The following is a 19,598-nucleotide window of genomic DNA, read 5'->3' on the forward strand; positions in this document are numbered from 1 at the left end:
TCTGCGTAACTACTTGCTTTCTGCAGAGCTTTCCGACTGTATCACACGGCCTTATACGGAGAAAACATCTCGCTAAAGGCGAGGAAAAGTCTTCTTTTAGATTATTTAAAGTGAGTGGAAACGGACTCTATGATAATATATTACACAGTTTATTACACGGTTAATGCAGCTGTATCTGATTCCACCGACTCAGACTCTTACATTTAACTGAAGACATTCAAACCAATGCAAAGGGAAATCATTCACTAACAAAGTGTGAAGTCTGTTTGTAGTTTATTCATTAAATCCTTGAATGTGTTAGTGCAGCTGTAGTTTTCACTCTGTGACTAAATGAAGTCCTGAAGGACAGACTGACACGCTTAATATCTGAAACAGTGCGGACAGATCCGGTCTGAGCGTCATTGTGTAGTGAGTCCACCTCTCAGTGCGAGTCTGTGAGTCCTCAGTCTGACCCACGAGCAGCTGAAGTTCAGTCTCGGCCGTGGACCGGGCTCCTGGGTCGGGATCAGGACCAGCGGACCAACACCTGGTCTCCGTCCTCTAAGGAGTAAAACTGTAGAGTCTTCAGGTCGCTGTCGATCTCAAACTCCGTCCCCAACATCTGGAAAGAAAGGAACTTTACTTTAGTGCGCTGGCTCAGGAAGGACCGGTGGAGTCTGCAGGGCTGCCGGTTGGTCGAACCCAAACTAACAGGACTATTAAAGCCTTCCAGGAACAGAACTACGGCACAGTACTGTGCTGTAAGTAAATGTTAGGGTTTTGCCGTGGTGAACGGCTGAGCCGTTAGCAGCAGCACACACAGGTAGAGCGGTTCACCTGGATGAGCTGTTGCAGGTGTGCAGCTCTTTCAGCTCACTGCGACATTTCAAACTGATCCACTGAACACAGAGCAGGAAGCGTCCGAATCGGGTTGGTTAGACCTGGTTTAGAGTAGCTCCACCGATGAAGCTCCGCTGACTCGGTGATAAACACAAGTTCTTCACAATAAAAGCACCCTGCCGCTTCGCTAGCGGGAAGCTTTTAATCAGAATCAGAAAAACTTTATTGATCCTGAAGGGAAACTCTTTGTTACAGCAGCTCGTCTTTACGTCAGTGCACACAGGAGAAAGTACTAGCAAACAATATGATACACTATAAACACTATAAAACAGGTCAGAAAATAAATTAAGTACCAGGTGGGTTTACCGGTTGATGATGATAATACAGTATAATAATACAATGTAATAAAATAAGTAATAAGCAGAGGTGCATGTACTGTCGAGTTAAGTGCAGCTTATTGAGATTATTAAGATATTGCACAGCAGTAATAGAGGTATATAATATCAATAAGTAGGAAAAACTAACATGGGAAAACTAAATATTGCACGGGAGTATTAAACACAGAATATCGCACAGTTATTCAAGTCTGGCAGAGATGATCAGTAAACAGTGAAACGAGGCTGATATCTGAAAGTACAGGCAGGAACAGGAGTGAAACTGAGAGCTTACCTTGGGGCTGGTGTAGGTGAGCTTCAGATCCGCTGCAGGAACCTTCAGCAGTCTGTACAGGAGTCCCTTCACCTTCTGGACGACCATGGAGTCTGCAGGACAGACCGCACAGCGATTAAGATCTCTGATTTTGGGTTTCATGCCGCCGCGTTTAACCCGTCTCGGCTTTCGGTTGGAGGATGAAACGCTTCAGCTTCAGTTCGTTTCAACAAAGTGTTATTTAGCCACGAGAGGAGAAACACAGCAAAGCTCTTCGCTTTTCTGCTTTTTTTACCTGGAAGTTTCTTCTCAATCGGCTTCCGCTCAGCGTCATCAGGAAACACAAACACGATCTCTGGTGAGGAGAGACGAGGAAAAGGTCAGATTTTTAATCTGGTGTGAAATCTGCAGGAAGTTACTTCACGGCCTGTATCTGTTAGCCAATCAGAGAGCAGACAGCAGAAAGAGGTGGGACTAACTTAACAGCTGATTTTTCAGGGCAAACGGCGCCGGCTTCCTCAGCTCGCCTTCCTCTGGAGCGCCGTACTCTGAAACACAGGACAAGATGGTCTTCATCATCGTCATCATCATCATCATCAGAGGAGGAGACTAAATTATAACAATAAACTTTATTCATCTAAAAGGCATTTAACACTCGTTTTATAACGTATATAATACAGTATTTTCAAAAGTGAAAATTTCTTTTTGTCATCTACAGATTACAGAACAACAAGAACCAACCAGCACACGAATAAATAAAATAAAAAGAAGCCAGTTGCTTTGCGTACTTGCTTGAATACTCCGCTCTCCCAGGCCGCCTGAACTACCCACCGAGTGCTCTGAACCTTCTTTAAAACCGACTGACGGTGAACAAGTCTTACGTACTGATGTGAACGTCTCACGTCGCACATCGGGTCTATTATTGCCAGAGCAGCTCACGTCTCTAAAGAGTGAGGTTCACTTCTGCATGTGTATAAATGCCTGTAATTTGTTAATAGTTGACGTGAAATTAATGCTTAATGGTGTCGTATGGAGCTTGTTTACACGCGTACACGTCCTTGAGGTCTAACAAATGTGTTGAGTAAACACAAAATGAAATCCCAGCGTTGAATTTCCTAAAAACCACCGACGGTCATTTTGGAGAAAACGTGTTTATTGTTGTTGTAGTTTCCTGCAGCTGCCTCTAGATGTCAGTGCAGAGTCACATTCGGCTGACCGCTCCTTTAAGTCAAGGCGTTGTGGGTGTGGCTTACTGTCGATGAGGCTCAGGTAACGCGGGTGCTGACAGGTGAACTGGCTGCTGGGCTGAGTCCCCCCTCCCGCCTTCAGCCACTCCTCTCCAAACATCTTGATGTAGTCGAGCTCCGCCCCCCTCCTGTCCTCGGGGTGGATCTGATGGAAGCCATGGCAACGGGTCAGCATGTGTACACGCACGCGCGCACACACACACACACACACAGAGGTTCAGCTCACCTGACAGCTGTTCAGGACGACCAGTTGTCCCAGCTTGGCGATCAGCAGCTGATTGGCTGTTCTGTGGTTTCCGTCGCTGCTCACCAGTCGGTTGCCGCGACACGAGAACTGAACTAAACTGGGCAACTTCCCCAGCTCGTCCACTACACGCCACTGGGGGGAGAGAGAGAGACGTCTTGACATTAGGCCTTTCAGATCGTCGTCATCGCGGTCTAACGCAGACAGCCGTTATGATTGGGCGGTGGGGGGGGAGGGCTCACCTGTGGGCTCACCTGTGGGCTCAATACAAGCAGGAGCAGTGGGCCCGGACTGTAGTGCCGCCTAAAGTCTCAGCTGGACTGAACTGACGTGGACTCTAATTTAAATCAACACCCCCTGAAAGTCTCCACCAGTGGTTTGACTTCTCACCTTGCTGCAGTGATGTCACACCATGACATCACTGCTGGGTGTGGCTACAGGTGCAACAGAGCAACACTTATGACCACACCCGGTAGTGACGGGAAGTTCGGCTCTTTTCAGAGAGCCGGCTCTTTCGGCTCCTGAACGGCTCTTCATTTAGGATTTTTTTTGTAGGCCTTTGTAACCCTAACCCTGAGTGGAGCGCCGCTCCACTTCTCAGCACCCCCCTCTCTGTTTTTACATATGATCCCATATCCTCACATCTGATTGGCCTGTGGTGCCAGGCAGAACTTTGTTTTGATTGGTCAGCAGTGGCACCGCGGGCCAATCAGACGTGAGGATATGGGATCATACCATTATCGTAGAAAAGGTTTCAGTCGTAGTCGTCTGGACGCTGTTTTCAGAATCAAGACGTTTCGGCTCCCATCCGGAAGTCATTCTCAACTGTGAAAAAATGGGACGGGAACTGGAAATTTAAGCTACTCTGAGTTACATAATAACATAATACAAAGATAGACTTTGGGCAGATGCCCAAAGTTTACCACAGTGTATTATCACCTTGGTCAAGCCAATCATATGCTAATCAGGCACTTAACAGTGATGAGGGAGGTGCAGCCAGAGAACAATAGGCCTGATTACTGATTACTGGGCCATCATGGAAACTATTAGGGCAGTTTCAGGTGAAACTAGCTAATCAACAGATACTCAGGTAGACTCCTTCCTGAGGGCGGGGCTTATGTAACACAGAGTAGCTTCAATTTCTGAGTTCCCGTCCATTTTTTCACAATTGAGAATGACTTCCGGATGGGAGCCGAAACGTCTTGATTCTGAAAACAGCGTCCAGATGACTACGACTGAAACCCTTTCTACGATAGAACACTCCTGGACGAATGAGGGACGACACCGTATCATACCATTGTGTAAAAACAGAGAGGGGGGTGCTGAGAAGTGGAGAGGCGCTCCACTCAGGATTAGGGTTACAGAATAAATGCACAAAATTAGGCAGTTATAAGGATTCTCGTAAAAACACTGCACATAAAAGGGTTTCCAACACACAAACCGTTCATTTTGGCAAAGTTATGGTAAAATAAAGGCCTACAAAAAAAAATCGTAAATGAAGAGCCGTTCAGGAGCCGAAAGAGCCGGCTCTCTGAAAAGAGCCGAACTTCCCGTCACTACTGAGCAGAGCTCAGGCTGAGCGCTGAGGTGAGCAGCGAGCCGGCTCTTCTGATTCGCTGCAGAGCCTCGGCGCTCAGAGCACGACACATCGCTGACACCACAACCATCAGCGATGCTGCGTATTATATCTTCACATGTGGTTATTCAGTCTCTGTCGGCTGTTGTTATTACTTTCAGTCTTATTTCCTGAATGTGGCTTTTCTCCGTTTCTGAGCTGCCGATCGCGTTTGTATCCGAGCAGAAATACGCACTGACCTCAGTGATGTTGTTGTGGTCCAGGTTGAGATTCTTCAGTGCCGGAAACATGGCCGTTTGAGCTCCTACAGAGAAAAGATTCAGATCAACAGCTGCAGTTTAATACTTTGTCAAAGCCCAGTCTTATTTAACATAACGTCCTAAAAACACATGGAGTGCAACTCTAAACTGAGCGTGCGACAGGTGCGTGCGGGCTGCAGGTGCGCGGTTGACTGCTGAACTCACCGGGAGCGGCGTCATCGAACCGAATGTCCGTCAGTTCGGTCTTGGACAAGTTCAGCTGCTCCAGTCTGCAAACAAACAACAGCGAGTTCACTTCAGGAGCTGCAGCTTAAAAAAGAAAAGGAAACGTTTTCTCAAATGACTAGAAATAATTCAAGTAAGACAAACACATATACTATTTATTATATTTTATATTCAATGCTAGATTGCTGTACTATATATTATGTTATACTATATTACTACATTTCACCTTATATTTTGTTTCCCATATTATGTTAATAAGTTCTACTGTTTTAATACATTACATACTGTATTATATTTCTATATTAACATGGACAAACAAAAGTACTTAATCATATTTTATTCCAGTGTGCGCTGTTTGCATATAATATACCTGCGGACTTTGCTGCTACTAAACACAGAACTACGTCTCTCTTACCTTGTGATGTTGTCGTTAACGGCTCTTGTGTAGTTTCTATTTTTATTTACTTTCTCTATTTATCGCCGCATATTTTCTGTCCTCGTGCTGCTGCAACGCCTGAACTTCCCCTGTGGGGATCAATAAAGGCTCATCTTCTCCTATCGGTGCAACGCGAGCAGTAAATGTGTTTATCGCTGTGGTGATGTGAGGCGAACTCGCAGCACCGTCAAGCAACGCTGCTGTTCTTCTACTGGCTCGTGTAGACTGCGACACCAGCGACGGGAAAGAAGACGATCGACAGCTGGCAAACATGGATGTCAGCTATGCAAATTCAAAATACTCCATATATATATATATTATATATACACACACTTAGCAAGTGTTTAATGAGGAAGGAGCTGCATTCAGCACGTTTGTTAGACCTCAGTGATTCAGTGTGTTTTAGTGAGAAACACTGAATAAACAGAACTTTGTTTCTGTGGTAAAATACTTAAACTCGACTGGCTTTTTCATAGCTTTTATTTTATTATAACACCTTCTTTTCTCGTGCACTTGAAAATGATTAAGCAGCAAAGTCAATGAAAGGTGCTAATTTAATATAACTGTCAGCTAAAAAGTAATTTCTCTATTTAAAAAAAAAAAAGTTCACCCGTAAACTTTTCTCCAAATGGCTGGTTTGACAAACGGCATCAACAACAAGCATCACATCTTTTTGTGTGTTTTTCTTTGTACTTTTCATGCAGAAATAAGGTGCAGCTGTGTGCTGGAGTTTAATTCATCACAGCTGCATTACCGCTCAGAAATACTGATAATTCGATACACACGTTATATTAAACTGGTTTCAGTCTGGTGAAACCGGCCAGCTGTGTACTGTACCTGGGCAGAGCCGCGATGCTGAGCACACTGTCCTGCACTACAGGGTTACAGGACAGACTGAGACTCTTCAGCGACTGCAGGACTCCCTCGGGCCTTTAAAACAACGAACACACCAGAGTTACGCGGAGCAGAGTCCGACAGTCCGTCAGAGGAAATGAGGATGAAGCAAACAGGAAGGACGGAGGCGTTACCTCTGCAGCACCGTGATGTTGTTCTCCTCCACGCACAGATCCTCCAGCTGTGGCCACATGGGGGCGCACTCCAGGATCTGAGCAGAGTCCAGCACAGAGCCACAGATCAATCGATGCGATACACAAACAACACATACGAGTGATTTCTAAAAGAGCAGCAACTTATTCTGACAGGAAGAGAAAAAGCACATTTAACGCTTCAAACTTAGAAAAGACTTCAACCTTTAAGTGATTCAGCTTTTATGTGAATTCTTCTTGTAAACAACAATAATAAATTAATTGAGTATAAAAATGTATCAACAATATAAAAAACTATTTATACTTTTAAAAAAAAGTGTATGTGATACGTGATGGAAGGTAGGACTTAATAATGAATACATATTGTAGTAAATAAATAAACATAAATTCAAAAATAAATAAATAATAAATATAAAATATTTATAATTTCTGTTCATATAAAGGTTGTTTTTTTTACATTTATCAAGTATTTAATATAATTATTTTTTCTAAATACTTTATTCATAAATAATACATATTTTAGTACCCTAAATAAATAAAAAATGAATCTAAACTATTCATAAATACAGGTAAAGAAATTTAAAAACACTTTACATAAAATGCAATTATAAATAATATACAACACATACAATATGGAAAAGGTATAAACACTGGTTATATAAATATTTTATTTACTCTTATTTATTTCAATAATAATATAACAATGTTTGGATATGAATATTATATTTAGAAATAATAAATAGATATCAGATAGTGGATATCAGAAATAAATATACTTCACACTCTTTCCCTCTGACAGTGGAGAAAGGTTTGTGCTGTTACGGACAGACAGGCGTACCTGAGGCCAGGTGAGGTCGCAGCCGTTGAGGGCGAGGACTCTGAGGCTGCAGAACGCCTGGCAGTGAGCAGACGGGTCAGAGGGCAAACGCAGTCTGTTGTTGCTAAACAGTAAGACGAGACGAAGAGTTCAGGGGAAGGAGCGACGCACACACACACACACACACACACACACACACACACGATACGAGGAAAATCTGTGATGTGCGATAACTTTGCTCAATACTGCGATGACGATATGACTCGAGATAAATAAACAAATACTGAAGTGTGCATATTAGCTCTACCGTTACCGTGGCAGCCTGGTTGTCTGTAAATTCAGAACAGGATTAGAACCGAATATAAATATAACTAAATGTTGTTTCCAGAGCAGCAGCAGCGAAGTTTACAGCGGTCACTATATGGAAGTCAATAATCACTAAAAACAAAAGCTAAAATGTCAGTAAAACATTATTCTGTATTCTGACATCAAAACACAGAGCGAAGTTTAGAAAGAACGAAGGACTCAGACGTCCGTCAGCATCAGCCCCCTCCTCCTCTTCCTCCCTCTGCTGCTGCTGCTGCGATTCGCTGCAGGTAAGTCACCTGGCAGAGGGGGGAGGGGCTGCTTTGTCTCCGCCAGCAGGAAGTTTACAAGATTAGTGGCAAACTAAGCTAAACAGATAGATAGACATTGCTCGCTGTGGTTGTGTAAAACACGAGACGGCAGACTAACATGTCGCTTTCTACATGTTTCCGCTTGCTGAACAGCTGTATCGGATTTTTACCCGCGAAGGTTTTATCACTGGCAGTATGCAGCGCAGTTGCCCTGCTGGCTGCTTCACCGTGTGTGGAGGAGCTCGGTCCAACACAGACGGCAGGCAGCGGCCGCGGCGGCGTGATGATAAACACTACGGTCTCGAGCCCCGGGGCCCGTTTAACACCAGGTTTCGGTACCCATCCCCAAATTAAATGATTTTTCTTACTCATCGTGTTTCAGTCTTTTGCAATGTGTTTATCGCACATGTTCATATCGCGACGACGATGAAAACACGATTTATCGGTCAGCACCGACACGCACGGCAGCCCTCTGTACCTGAGCTGTAGTCCCTCCAGTTTGTCCAGCTGCTGGGTGATGGCAGCCACGTCCTCCCAGCAGGACAGCAGAGTCCCACTCAGGTCCAACCACTGCACGTCTGAGCGCTGCCGTTAAGGATCCACTGAGCACGCCGACATTCACACGACCAACAATCACACGACCGACAATCACACGACCGACAATCACACGACCGACAATCACACGACCGACAATCACACGACCGACAATCACACGACCGACAATCACACGACCGACAATCACACGACCGACAATCACACGACCGACAATCACACGACCGACAATCACACGACCGACAATCACACGACCGACAATCACACGACCGACAATCACACGACCGACAATCACACGACCGACAATCACACGACCGACATTCACACGACCGACAATCACACGACCGACAATCACACGACCGACAATCACACGACCGACAATCACACGACCGACATTCACCACGACCGACAATCACACGACCGACAATCACACGACCGACAATCACACGACCGACAATCACCACGACCGACATTCACACGACCGACAATCACACGACCGACAATCACCGACGACCGACAATCACGACCGACAATCACCACGACCGACAATCACCACGACCGACAATCACACGACCGACAATCACACGACCGACAATCACACGACCGACAATCACACGACCGACAATCACACGACCGACATTCACACGACCGACAATCACACGACCGACAATCACACGACCGACAATCACACGACCGACAATCACACGACCGACATTCACACGACCGACAATCACCACCTGATAGAGGCAACAGTCTGAAAATGATTTATTCCAACACCGAGTCATTTCCTAAAGTCCTCACACACTGGACAGCCGATCTGAACTCCTGACACGGCCTTCAACTAATGATTCTTCTCATTATCCATTAATCTGGCAGCCATTTTCTTGATTAACTGATCGTTTGGTTAAAATATACCAGAAGATAATAAAAAATGTATTTTTTTACGTTTTTCACAAGGTGGTAAAATATCGCAGAAAGGTTTTTACGCTTGGCTGAGGTGGAAAAGTTTTATCGACAAGAGCAAAATGTGACAAAGTGCAGCGTAAACAAGACTTGACGAATTAATAATGACGTACATGAAGCAGCATGTGACTTAAAAGCGAAGAGCATCAGATCATCAGATGTGTGTGGAGCGATGAGGAGGCTGTAACCTTCCTCACATGAACACATGACACTAACAGAAACGTCGTGTTTCCCATCGTCTGAGCTTTTAATGACGTCGTCTCGCTGCGTCCTCTTCTTCTGCGACGCTTTAACGGCAGCGACCGGAGATTTTGCTCCACCAGCTGTTCACCTCCATCAGCAGGAGTGGATGGAAACAAGCATTCAGTCATGTTTTCTTTTGCCAATTTTCTCTAAATTCGGTTAAAATTTGCACTACGTTTGGATGGAAACCTGGCTACAGTCGCAAGTTCCCAAAGTTGAAGGTCACATCCTCATTTTGTTTTGTCCGACCAACAAATCCTCACAATTTCGAAGCTTTCGAACTTGCGATTTTGACTGAAATTATTTAATTAATTTTCTGTCGATCGACTAAAATCGACCACTTGTTTCAGCATCTGGAACATCTGGATCTTCATCACGTACGGTTCACATTTTCAGTTTCGCAGTGCGAGAAATCAAACCGCTGAAGTCGAGACAGAATTTACGAGAAACGCCCTCAGCCACGGCAACATTCACATCACCTCAGTGACGAGAAGAACAGCTCTGTCAAAGGATACTTGGCGTCGTTTTCCTGATTTCCCCGTCAGCTCCGGACCCGTTCACTTCCCGGCGGCTCAGCAACACTGACGGAAGACTCTCAAAACTGTAGAGACAAAAGAAAAGAAGGACGGTGGAATCGGTCAAAGGAAATAGATCCTCACAGCCCGACCCACTTAATAATGTCACCTCCTCTCCAGTTACACATAACTCTCTCCACAGCGGTGAACTCGGAGGCAGAAGACGATCCGAGATCCTTGACCTTATAATGTCTACGCCACGACGTAACTCTCCAGTTAAAAGCCAGGATTTAAATAAGAGGCAGAGTCTCAAGTAACGGCCAACAAAAACAAATAAAAGCTGGTTTCTATTAAAAGGGAATCACCTGTACTATAACAGGTGACATGACAGATTCAGTGTAATGCACATTTCCACGGCACTAATTCCATCATGTTGTTGTACTGGTGGAATCAGTGCTGTGGAAACGTACATTATGGTGACAACAAGTAAACATGGAGGAAGTGTTGAGTTTACAGCAACAGCAAAGTAAAAACAGAAGCACAAACGTCTTTTTAAAATGATAAAATAAACTTAAAACAGGGGAAGTTAGAGGTTAAGTCTCTAATATAAGACTGTTTCAAATAAAGGCCTGGGCCTCTCTGCAGCGAACTTCTCCTGTGGCGATGATAACGCACCGTGCGATCAGAGCTGGATCCACTCAGGTGCAACGGGACCCCACCGGACCTGATTAGACTGAATGTAACTCGGGCACCAGGTGAAGTCTCGGATACGTGGAATTCGTGCTCTTCCTTCCTCTGTGCCTGTAACGTCTACTCTCCAGCTGCCTTTGAGCAAGGCACCTGCAGCTGTGACTTAAAACCCGACGTAGCCTCTTGTTCAGATCGTACGGTGTGACGGCACAAGCTGTCTGGAGATGGCAGGCATCGTACCTGCGCTCCTTGATGCTCCCCCACTTGAGCTTCTTGGAGGAGATGGAGATCTCCTCACTCAGCACCTCCTCTGAGTCGATCTGGTACACCTGTTGCACAGCGGTCAGGTAGTCCACTCCGAAGCTCACCTTCGCTGGACGGACGAAGGAGCCTCCTTTAGGGTCTCTGAGATAAAACCCCATCAGGGACACAACAGTTACTTATTTCAGACTGATCACATTTAAAAATAAAACAGCAAATTAAAGGATTGTTTTCATTGTGAACTGAGCTATTGATTCATATTCTATTTATTGACTCTATCAAATGTCAAAAACAAGCACATCACTCGTCATCAGACTGCTTAATTTGTCTAACTAAAAACAAAGAAATTCACATATTTGAGGAGAAATTAAATTGTTTAATCCACTGAGCATTCAGAAAACGTGCAAATGTTGCGTTTTCACGAGTATTTTCTGGCTTTACATCCTCACGGGAACCCTAAAGAGGATCCTCGCCTTCTGGCAAAGAAAAGCTTTCATGATGAACTAAACAGGAACTCAGCTCGTGGCATTAAAAGTGCTGGGAATTACCTGCACGTAAAATACTGGACTCCGTTGTGGCTGCCGTCGTGTTTGCCTCTCTCTGGGTTATCCCACTCAACGCCGAGCCACAGCCCTGAACACACAAAACAAACATTTGGCTAGCGTTGGTGTATGGCCTAAGTATATCGATGTGGGCGAGAATGCATCCGGTGGTTTGGACCGGGCACGTTTTAAGTTTCAGTACTGACACCAAAATGTTTTTCAGCACCTTTTTTATTTAATGAAGAAGTTCTCAAATGTTTAACTTTGCTTCAAACAGTCTAAAATTGGCAAACTAACATCAGGAACAAATCTGATCAGTAAACATTATAAATCTGACTAGACTTTTGACGCCAAACTTGACAGTTTTAAACGCTGTGTGCTACAGACACATTTCATCCTGCTCCGATGAAGCACTGAGGTTCGATACCCGGCTCTGGTGGTGCTGAAACGGTAACGTAAGACGAGGCGAAGCATGATGACATCGTTTAACTAAAGAGTGAAACGCGTGTCTCTGACTGGAAAGCTGCTGATGTCATACGGATGACATAAGGCCAACTGAGCCTGACGTGTCATGAAGCGCCTTCATTTCCTGACAGTTAGACTTCTGTAACTACGCGTGTCGTCTTCCTGCTGATACTCAACCTCCGACTGGCACCAACAACAGAGACCACATCGCTCCTGCGCTTCCAGTAAATATGTTGTACTGGTTGTTTTTAAAAAAGGAACTCAATGGGCCGCCCACCTTCTGACATCTCAGACCTTTTAAATGCCCAAATTCATCTCGGTCCCTGAGGTCTTCTGTCCTAAAGCTGTTGGCTGTTCCAAGATCTAGACTGAAGCATGAGCACGATCGTGCCTTTGCTATCATTTTGTGGAATAACCTCCCTCTTATTATTTTAACAGGAACCTTTAAGAGCTTACCTCAACGGCCCTTTCTTTCTGTTATGTGGCATTTGGACCTGAATGACTCTGTGTGTGTGTGTGTGTGTGTGGATCTGTGCTGTTTGTTCTTGCACAGCTAAATTTGTATTTGCCTTAAAACTGTTCAGCAACTTGTGTTGTTTTTAAAATGGACTTATTTTCTCATGTGTGTGGGGCCTAATGACAAACTCCATTAAAAAAACTAGCATTTTATTGCTACTTTAATTATTGGCAAAGATGCACAACATGTCTGAAGATATTTTACTGACTTAGTGGAAAACATTGACCTAACAACTAGTTCGGCGTAATCAGTGAGTGTAAAAGTCCATCTGACACCCCCGGGGTCTTACCTGCCGTCGGTGGCACCTGCCCGACGTACCGCACCGTGGCCCGCTCCCCGCCGCAGGACACCCGCCTGCCCACCGCGTCCGCCGGCACCCCCGGCTCCGTCTGGTCAACTCCCATCGAAGCCTCCTGCCGAGGAGAGAAACCCTGAGACCGAAGAGACGCACAGTTAACACGGGAAACACTTTTCAGTACGCGTTGTAACGGCTAACCAAGCTAATGCGTTGAACCAACGCAATGTAGTTGCGTTGTTTTAATTCCGGGAGATATTTTGTATCATTAGAACACGGCGTTAGCTAAACGTATTCTACAATTTCCCACCAAAGGTGGAAAAACACCTGTAAAATAATAACTGAGATGGAAAAGGAACTATAAAATTACCCGTGACGTTTCAAAATGTAGCTTCTGAAGCGGTTCAGCTACTAAGCTAGCTAGCTAGCTTCCGAACCAAAACATTTCACGTCTCTGCGTCACCGGAAGTGACGGATTTCGAAGTTGCACTAATTTCTCACAAAACGTTTCTAAATAAAAACTGATGATAAATATGCATCGTGTTAAATATACACGTCTTTTTTTACGCCCTCTATCGTTTGAGTCTGTCTTAATTCCGTCAAATCGACGTTAATGAGGAAAAATAATAGGAACCTTTGTTCCGCTGCGACTGTGTTCCCGATGGGAAACAACTCGCAGTAGGACGCTGTGTAGCTGGAAGCAAAACGTGTGAACGCGCTGTGACTTTAATGTTTTTGGAGTTTAAGTCGTTTAAATGCTGCATTTAACCTGACAAGTCGCTTGTTTCGACATATAGAACAAACCGGAAGCCAGTCTTCTAGTGACGCTGGAATAATCTGGAAGAAACCATGAAGAAGACACTTCAGCAGAGGTTTGTTTACACACGTTTATTTCCCAAGTTAACGCGAATGAAGATAACCTGCGTCTTTCCTTTGACCACAGAGTCATTCATGAGAGTTTGAGCAGCAGTCTGGCAGACGGTGTGCAGGGCAAAGTGGCTCGTGCGTCATTGATTAAACTGTTAATTCACATCAACCCTCAGTTTATGAAACAAAGCCTCCAGCCTTACTCACAGTCTGAAAGCGAAAGAGGAGATGAAACAGTGATTCTGACCTGCAACACTGAAAGGTGTCAACAAACCATCACACCCGTTTGTGCCAGGAAACCACTGTGGTGCTGCAAGTGTCAAGCAATAAATAAATCAGTAAATCAGCAGAACAGTAACTGACAAAAAGTCCATAAAAGTTTATTTCATTAAGCAGCAATTCCAGCTTTTCCAATGCACGGGCGGAATAACCTGCCAAGGCCCCCACGGGACCAATGAGCTGTGGGCCCCTGTTGGCCACCTGTTTACATTTTGGGGTAAAAATACAGCACCCACTTTAAGGCTTTATTGTGCTATAATGCGCTTTAGTGCTTTCTTCACACAGTGAAGACGAGGCGTTCGGGGCCCCTGCGGACTGGAGGGCCCACTGTGCCGGTCGGTAACTGAGCCTTGCTCACACGTGACACGTGCTGCTTTTCTTCGTCTTCTTCTTCTTCTTCTTCTTCTTTTTTAATAATTGTAAACTGTTTGGACACAACGAGACCTCTGAGGACGGCAGAAACTGTGATCTTAGCACTTTTTATTATTTTCGCACAGTTAGTGGACCGAACAACTCATTTATTTAGCGAAAGAACAACAAGAGATTAATCGTAATGAAAATAATCAATAGTTGCAGCCTTAAAGCACTGGTCCTGTTTCCCTCAAATTGTTTAATTAGCTTTGCAATGTACAAATGTGCAGAACAATCAGCTACAGTGACATTACTGAAGCTAAGAGAGTAACATGTTTTCAGTACGATTTCCTTTTCACGAACAGTACAAAACTAAAACTGTACAAAATATAAGTCCCCATAAAGAAATATATAGATGTATAGACTCAAACTGCTCTCAGATCAGATTCGGTGACCTGTTGGATATCCACTATATTGCCTCTGCAAAGGTTTTACCTTTGATCTCATTCTGTATTCTCGGAGCTGTTATTAAAAACATTGATCTTCAGTGTCGAGTGTCGGCCTCTTCAGTTGAGCAGCGATAACAAAATGAAAACCTCGGAGCAGCTGTTCTGGGTGCTGTACCTTCTGACCTTCAGTGTGTCTGTCCTCAGTGAAAAGGCGTCGCCGGGACAACAGTCAGCTGACTACGTGGTGGGTCAGGTGTCAGGAAGTTTGTTCCAGAAGAAGAAGAAGAAATCTGCGACCTCTGGATCGCTGTCTGCTTTATTCAGCACCGCTGCGCCCGCTGCACCTCTTCTGTTTCAGCCTGCACCCGAGGTAAGTCACACTCAAATATATGTTCCAAAACAGCTGCTCGCTGTAGGTTTTATCAAACAGGAGGAATTAGTGCATCTGTTGGGGACTATTTCCAGCGGCGGATGAATCCACATGTGGTGCTGTAGTGAGTGTTTGGGGCAGCAGGACGGTGTGTGTGGGGCTGAGTCAGAATAAACTACAGTGTGTGTGTTCATGGTGATGAAGGAACATGTCACCCAGTGCAGCAGAGCGGCTCGAATATCACCAGACTTGTTCTGTGACGTGTCCTGTGTGTTTGGTTGTTTTCATTATGGCAGCCTGTTCAGAAGAGCACAGAAGCGAAGGAGCAGCAGAAGGAAAGTCCAGAGGTCAAAGGTCAACCCGGCCAGAAGAAGACGACGACGCTTAAGGAGAAATCAGAAGCCGAACAGAAGCTGGAAAACAGGTGAGGAGTTTAGAAACAGACGTCAGCCCATCGATCGATTCATGAATCCACACCGCTGCCCCGTCCGTGTGAGCTGTCGCTTCTTCTTCCTCCTCTTCTTCTTCTTCCTGTCTAGCCTCCTCGTCCTGTTTTTTCTTCTTTGCACTAGTACATAATATTGGCATTATTGTTATTCTTAAAGGTTTTGTCATCTAAATGATGTTTCAGAGTCTTTATTTTACGTCTCACAGAAAAAGAAAAAAGAAAAGTCACAAAATCTTTGTCATTTCTTGGATTCTGTAGCTCCCCTTCCTCTCACTTCTCTCCCTCCTCTTCCTCTTTGTCCGTTGGTTTCAGGGAGAGCAGTTTACACAATGCAGACGAGGAAGAGCGGGGGCAGGAGACGCCCGTGAAGAAGAAGAGGAAAGCAGCGGAGCCGGGCAGAGAGAACGATGTGGAGCACTGGGTGATGAAGAGACAGAAGCTGAAAGCCAGAAAGGAAGAGGAGGCGACAAAGAGGAAGAGGACGGTGTTCGTAGGCAACCTGCCGGTCGGCTGCACCAAGAAGGTTCAGACCCAGCAGAACTTCCTGAACAAATTCAATTTAAACGCTTGTTTTCACTGCAAAATGTTGCTTTGATTGATTTACCCCAAAGCAGCGTCTTTCATCTCACTGAATATTATTTCGATAAGGAAATAATAATAATAATAGTTTGTCCTTTTCCAGACGCTGCAGAGCCTCTTCAGGGAAAAAGGATCCATCGAGTCCATCCGGTTTCGCTCTGTGGTAAAAATACAACAACACACGAACATCTCAGCAAACGGTCTGGTTCTGAACAGATTCGGAGCGGCAGCTCGTACCTGTTATGACTCACAGGGTTAGTCGGTGAGCTGCTGTAGCGCTAACACGCCGGTAAGCCGGGAACATGCTAGCGCTTTTTTCCTGCACTGAGCCGTTTCCTCCTCGCTGACATTTTGTTCTCAGGATTTTTCATCATTTCAGTCGATAAAAGAGTCGAAGGAAACAGAAGCTGTCCGAGCGAGCTATCTTGCTAACTGTCATTTAGCAAACTGTTAGCTTCAGGAAGCTCGCAGATACAAGACACATTGGTATCATCGGCTCCGGTCCGTTAACCAGTGGACGGTGACGCGCAGCTAACAGGCTACGATAGCTTCCTCCATGTTGTAGTCTCCCGGTGTCCGGTCACTCACAGGTCAGCGCTGTCTGCTTGCTATTGGTCAAAGTTCAAAGTTGAACTCGCTTGCAGCGATTCTGTTGAAATGAACTGATTTTTCTACGAAATGTCGCATTTTTAAAGTTTGGTGGGACCGGTCCTTTATCCTCTAGGACTATAAGAAGTTTGCAAACCTTTAGTCAGGTAAAAATCTCACTAACTTTCTAATTTCTTGGATTCTACTGAGAGTATTTTCTTTATGGACTCTTTAACATCTTGTAGAAAGATGAGTTGTGGGTTTTCTCATTCACTTCAGTACATTCAGAGTTTTGTAGCAGCTGCATGTAGGGCCCATTGAAGAAGCTGTAACTTCTCCCCATCAGCTCGTCCATCAGTCACATGCTGTTTGTTCCCTGCAGGTCAGAGAGGATCCCTCCATGTCCCGCAGAGTCGCAGCTATTCAGTAAGTTTCTGCGGAAGCGTTGCTTCCAATCCAACGTCCTCAAAACTCTGTGCGGCGCTGTCATCTTCTCTTTGTGTAAATGAGCTTCTTTTTTTTTACTTCACAGACGCAAAGTTCATCCCAAAAAGCAAAGCCTGAACGCCTACGTGGTGTTTAAAGACGAGGAAGGAGTCGTCAGGGCGTTAGAGAGGTCAGACACTCGTTCAGCGATTTCCACAAGCAGCCGCTGTGTGTTCAGCCGCCAACACGCTTTTCCTGCGTTTGTGTCTCCTCACAGGAACGGCATGGAGATTGAGAAAGACTTTCACATCCGGGTGGACAGAGTGACGGACAACTCCTCAGTAAGTCTCCGGTCATCGGTCGACCTGATGAATTTTAAAATCTGTTGAAATCAGTTTGTGTAATATTGCGACAGACTTGGTGACTCGGTTCTCGTCTTGCAGCACGATCACAAGCGCTCCGTGTTTGTGGGGAATCTTTCGTTCGGTGAGTCACTGCAGCGTTGACGAGGATGACGGACTGTAAGTGTTTGTCGTTTTGTGTCGACGCTAACCTGCTCTGTGTGTTTTTTGTTCAGAGATAAATGAACTGGCTTTTCGGCGGCATTTTGAGGAGTGCGGCGCAGTGGAGGCTGTGCGACTGGTGCGGGACCAGAACTCTGGACTGGGAAAAGGATTCGGTTACGTCCTGTTTGAGGTACGACGACTCGAATCCTGCTTTCCTCTTTACCTTGTGTTCTCAAGGAGCTGTGACCTTTGACCTCCAGATTATCATGGCCAGATGAAGCTGAGTTGGTCACCTGACTCATTTTAAAAGTACCCTGTGGAGTTTTGGACCACTAGTAGCGGTCTGGAGCAATGTTTTGACAAGCGGGCCCTGGTTTGTTTGCACGAGGACGCACATGCACGCGTTTGTGCACGCAGGTGATGCGATCCTGCCGTTGGTTTCACGCAGTCCTGCTGATGGACAGTCGGTGGCGGTAATGTGCTAAGACTGCGAGCGAACATGGATGTAAACAGAGCGGGCTTCAAATTCTTCCAGAAATCAGGAAGGAAGTGCATTCAACAGGTTTGTGAGGCTTTGAACTCAGCGGTGTGGTGAGAAAAGGTGAACGTAAGCAGAATTTCGTGTAATTTAAAAAAAAAAAAAAAAACTCCTCAGGGTACTTTAAGAATTAGACCGAATTTCTACCAAAGCAGCTGTCGTCTGCCTGCAGCTCCACATTCACACGACTGCTGTCAAACATCTGTGAAATATTAGAGAGCTGGTTTTTAATATTTTCCTTGTTGTGGCTGACTGTAGTGACTCAGACCGCCTCCATCTTCCAGCCATCGGTGGCTCCATAATAACTTCACACATCTGTCATTATGAGTGTAAGAAATGTCACTATGGTGTGTAGTCAGTCAGGTATTCGTAAGGTGAGTAACAGAAGCAAACGATGAATGGAAATAGACCTTTGTTTGTTAGTGCTGCGTGCAGCTATTATTTGAAACGAGGATATTGATTATATGGCAGGTTTTACGTGAGAGTTTATGGTTTTGCGCCTGTTTGTCTTCCCGCCGCAGAGCGCCGACTCGGTGCAGCTGGCTCTGGAACTGGACGGCACCAAACTGGAGGGCAGGTCCATCCGGGTGAAGAGGTCGGTGAAGAAGGAGAAGCAGAAGAATAGAAGTGACAGCAAAGGAACCGCGGGGAGGACCGGCAGGGGCCCAATGAAGGGCCCTTGGCAGGGCCCGGGGCGGGAGAGAGGAGCCAGTCGGAGAGGTTTCAAGTCTCAAAAGAAATTCTCTGGGAACCAGCAGAGGCCGACCAAAAGCTCCACGTCCTTCAAAGGAGAGATGGTGGATCCAAACAAAAAGAGCAAAAAGAAAGGCCTGAAGAAGAAGCCGAAGCCGAACAAGACTGTTCATATCTGACGGCTCGCAGGAAGTAAAAAGGGTTTGAGGACTCTTCGTGGTCGACCCCAACAGTGAGCCAAGCAGCAGCAGCTTTACGGAGTTATCTGGAAAATGAAGAACGGGCCTGTTCACGTCAGTCACGTTCCACATTTTACTCTCCTGAGCAACAAAGCTGCTCTGCAGACGACTTTAAAAGTCTGTTAGTTTACTTTGTTCACCTGCTGCAGTGGCAGCTTGGACGGACTAAACTGAACTTCTCAAACCTGTTGGACTGGATTACACTGTCTGGTGTTCCTGTTATTGTTAAAATACAACTGTTTCCTTTCATTTTGTGTCAGACTCTGTTTTACAAAGATGGTAGTTTT

The 19,598-nt window shown here is 45.3% G+C and overlaps 4 protein-coding genes across 11 annotated transcripts in view; 2 read left to right on the top strand and 2 right to left on the bottom strand.

Moving 5' to 3' along the window:
• Positions 1-19,598, top strand: part of LOC122873028 (NACHT, LRR and PYD domains-containing protein 12-like) — a 1,034,258-nt gene that overhangs the window by 823,235 nt on the left and 191,425 nt on the right. The window lies entirely within an intron of this gene.
• Positions 1-19,598, bottom strand: part of LOC122873033 (NACHT, LRR and PYD domains-containing protein 3-like) — a 573,599-nt gene that overhangs the window by 530,205 nt on the left and 23,796 nt on the right. The window lies entirely within an intron of this gene.
• tbce (tubulin folding cofactor E) lies at positions 134-13,483 on the bottom strand. Its single transcript, XM_044189383.1, has 17 exons — positions 13,349-13,483; positions 12,973-13,114; positions 11,708-11,792; positions 11,139-11,303; positions 10,209-10,294; positions 8,414-8,513; positions 7,340-7,442; positions 6,484-6,560; positions 6,293-6,385; positions 4,999-5,063; positions 4,774-4,838; positions 2,941-3,093; positions 2,721-2,859; positions 1,947-2,015; positions 1,763-1,822; positions 1,489-1,580; positions 134-601 (listed from the first exon to the last, which is right to left on the bottom strand). The coding sequence occupies exons 2-17, from the start codon at positions 13,085-13,087 to the stop codon at positions 506-508; spliced, it is 1,563 nt and encodes a 520-aa protein (XP_044045318.1). The 5' UTR covers positions 13,088-13,114; positions 13,349-13,483; the 3' UTR covers positions 134-505.
• Positions 13,658-19,560, top strand: rbm34 (RNA binding motif protein 34). Of its 2 annotated transcripts, XM_044189392.1 has the most exons (11): positions 13,659-13,850; positions 15,129-15,294; positions 15,591-15,718; positions 16,055-16,265; positions 16,425-16,484; positions 17,292-17,335; positions 17,442-17,525; positions 17,613-17,676; positions 17,779-17,821; positions 17,913-18,031; positions 18,901-19,560. In XM_044189392.1, exons 1-11 carry the CDS (start codon positions 13,828-13,830, stop codon positions 19,249-19,251), a joined length of 1,293 nt encoding a protein of 430 aa, XP_044045327.1. In that variant the 5' UTR covers positions 13,659-13,827; the 3' UTR covers positions 19,252-19,560. The 2 variants fall into 2 exon arrangements, with proteins under 2 accessions (XP_044045326.1, XP_044045327.1); XM_044189391.1 differs by having other exon boundaries at positions 13,658-13,850; positions 17,442-17,676.

The sequence above is a fragment of the Siniperca chuatsi genome, linkage group LG3 (genome assembly GCF_020085105.1).
Source record: "Siniperca chuatsi isolate FFG_IHB_CAS linkage group LG3, ASM2008510v1, whole genome shotgun sequence".
In the NCBI taxonomy this organism is placed as follows: Eukaryota; Metazoa; Chordata; class Actinopteri; order Centrarchiformes; family Sinipercidae; genus Siniperca; species Siniperca chuatsi.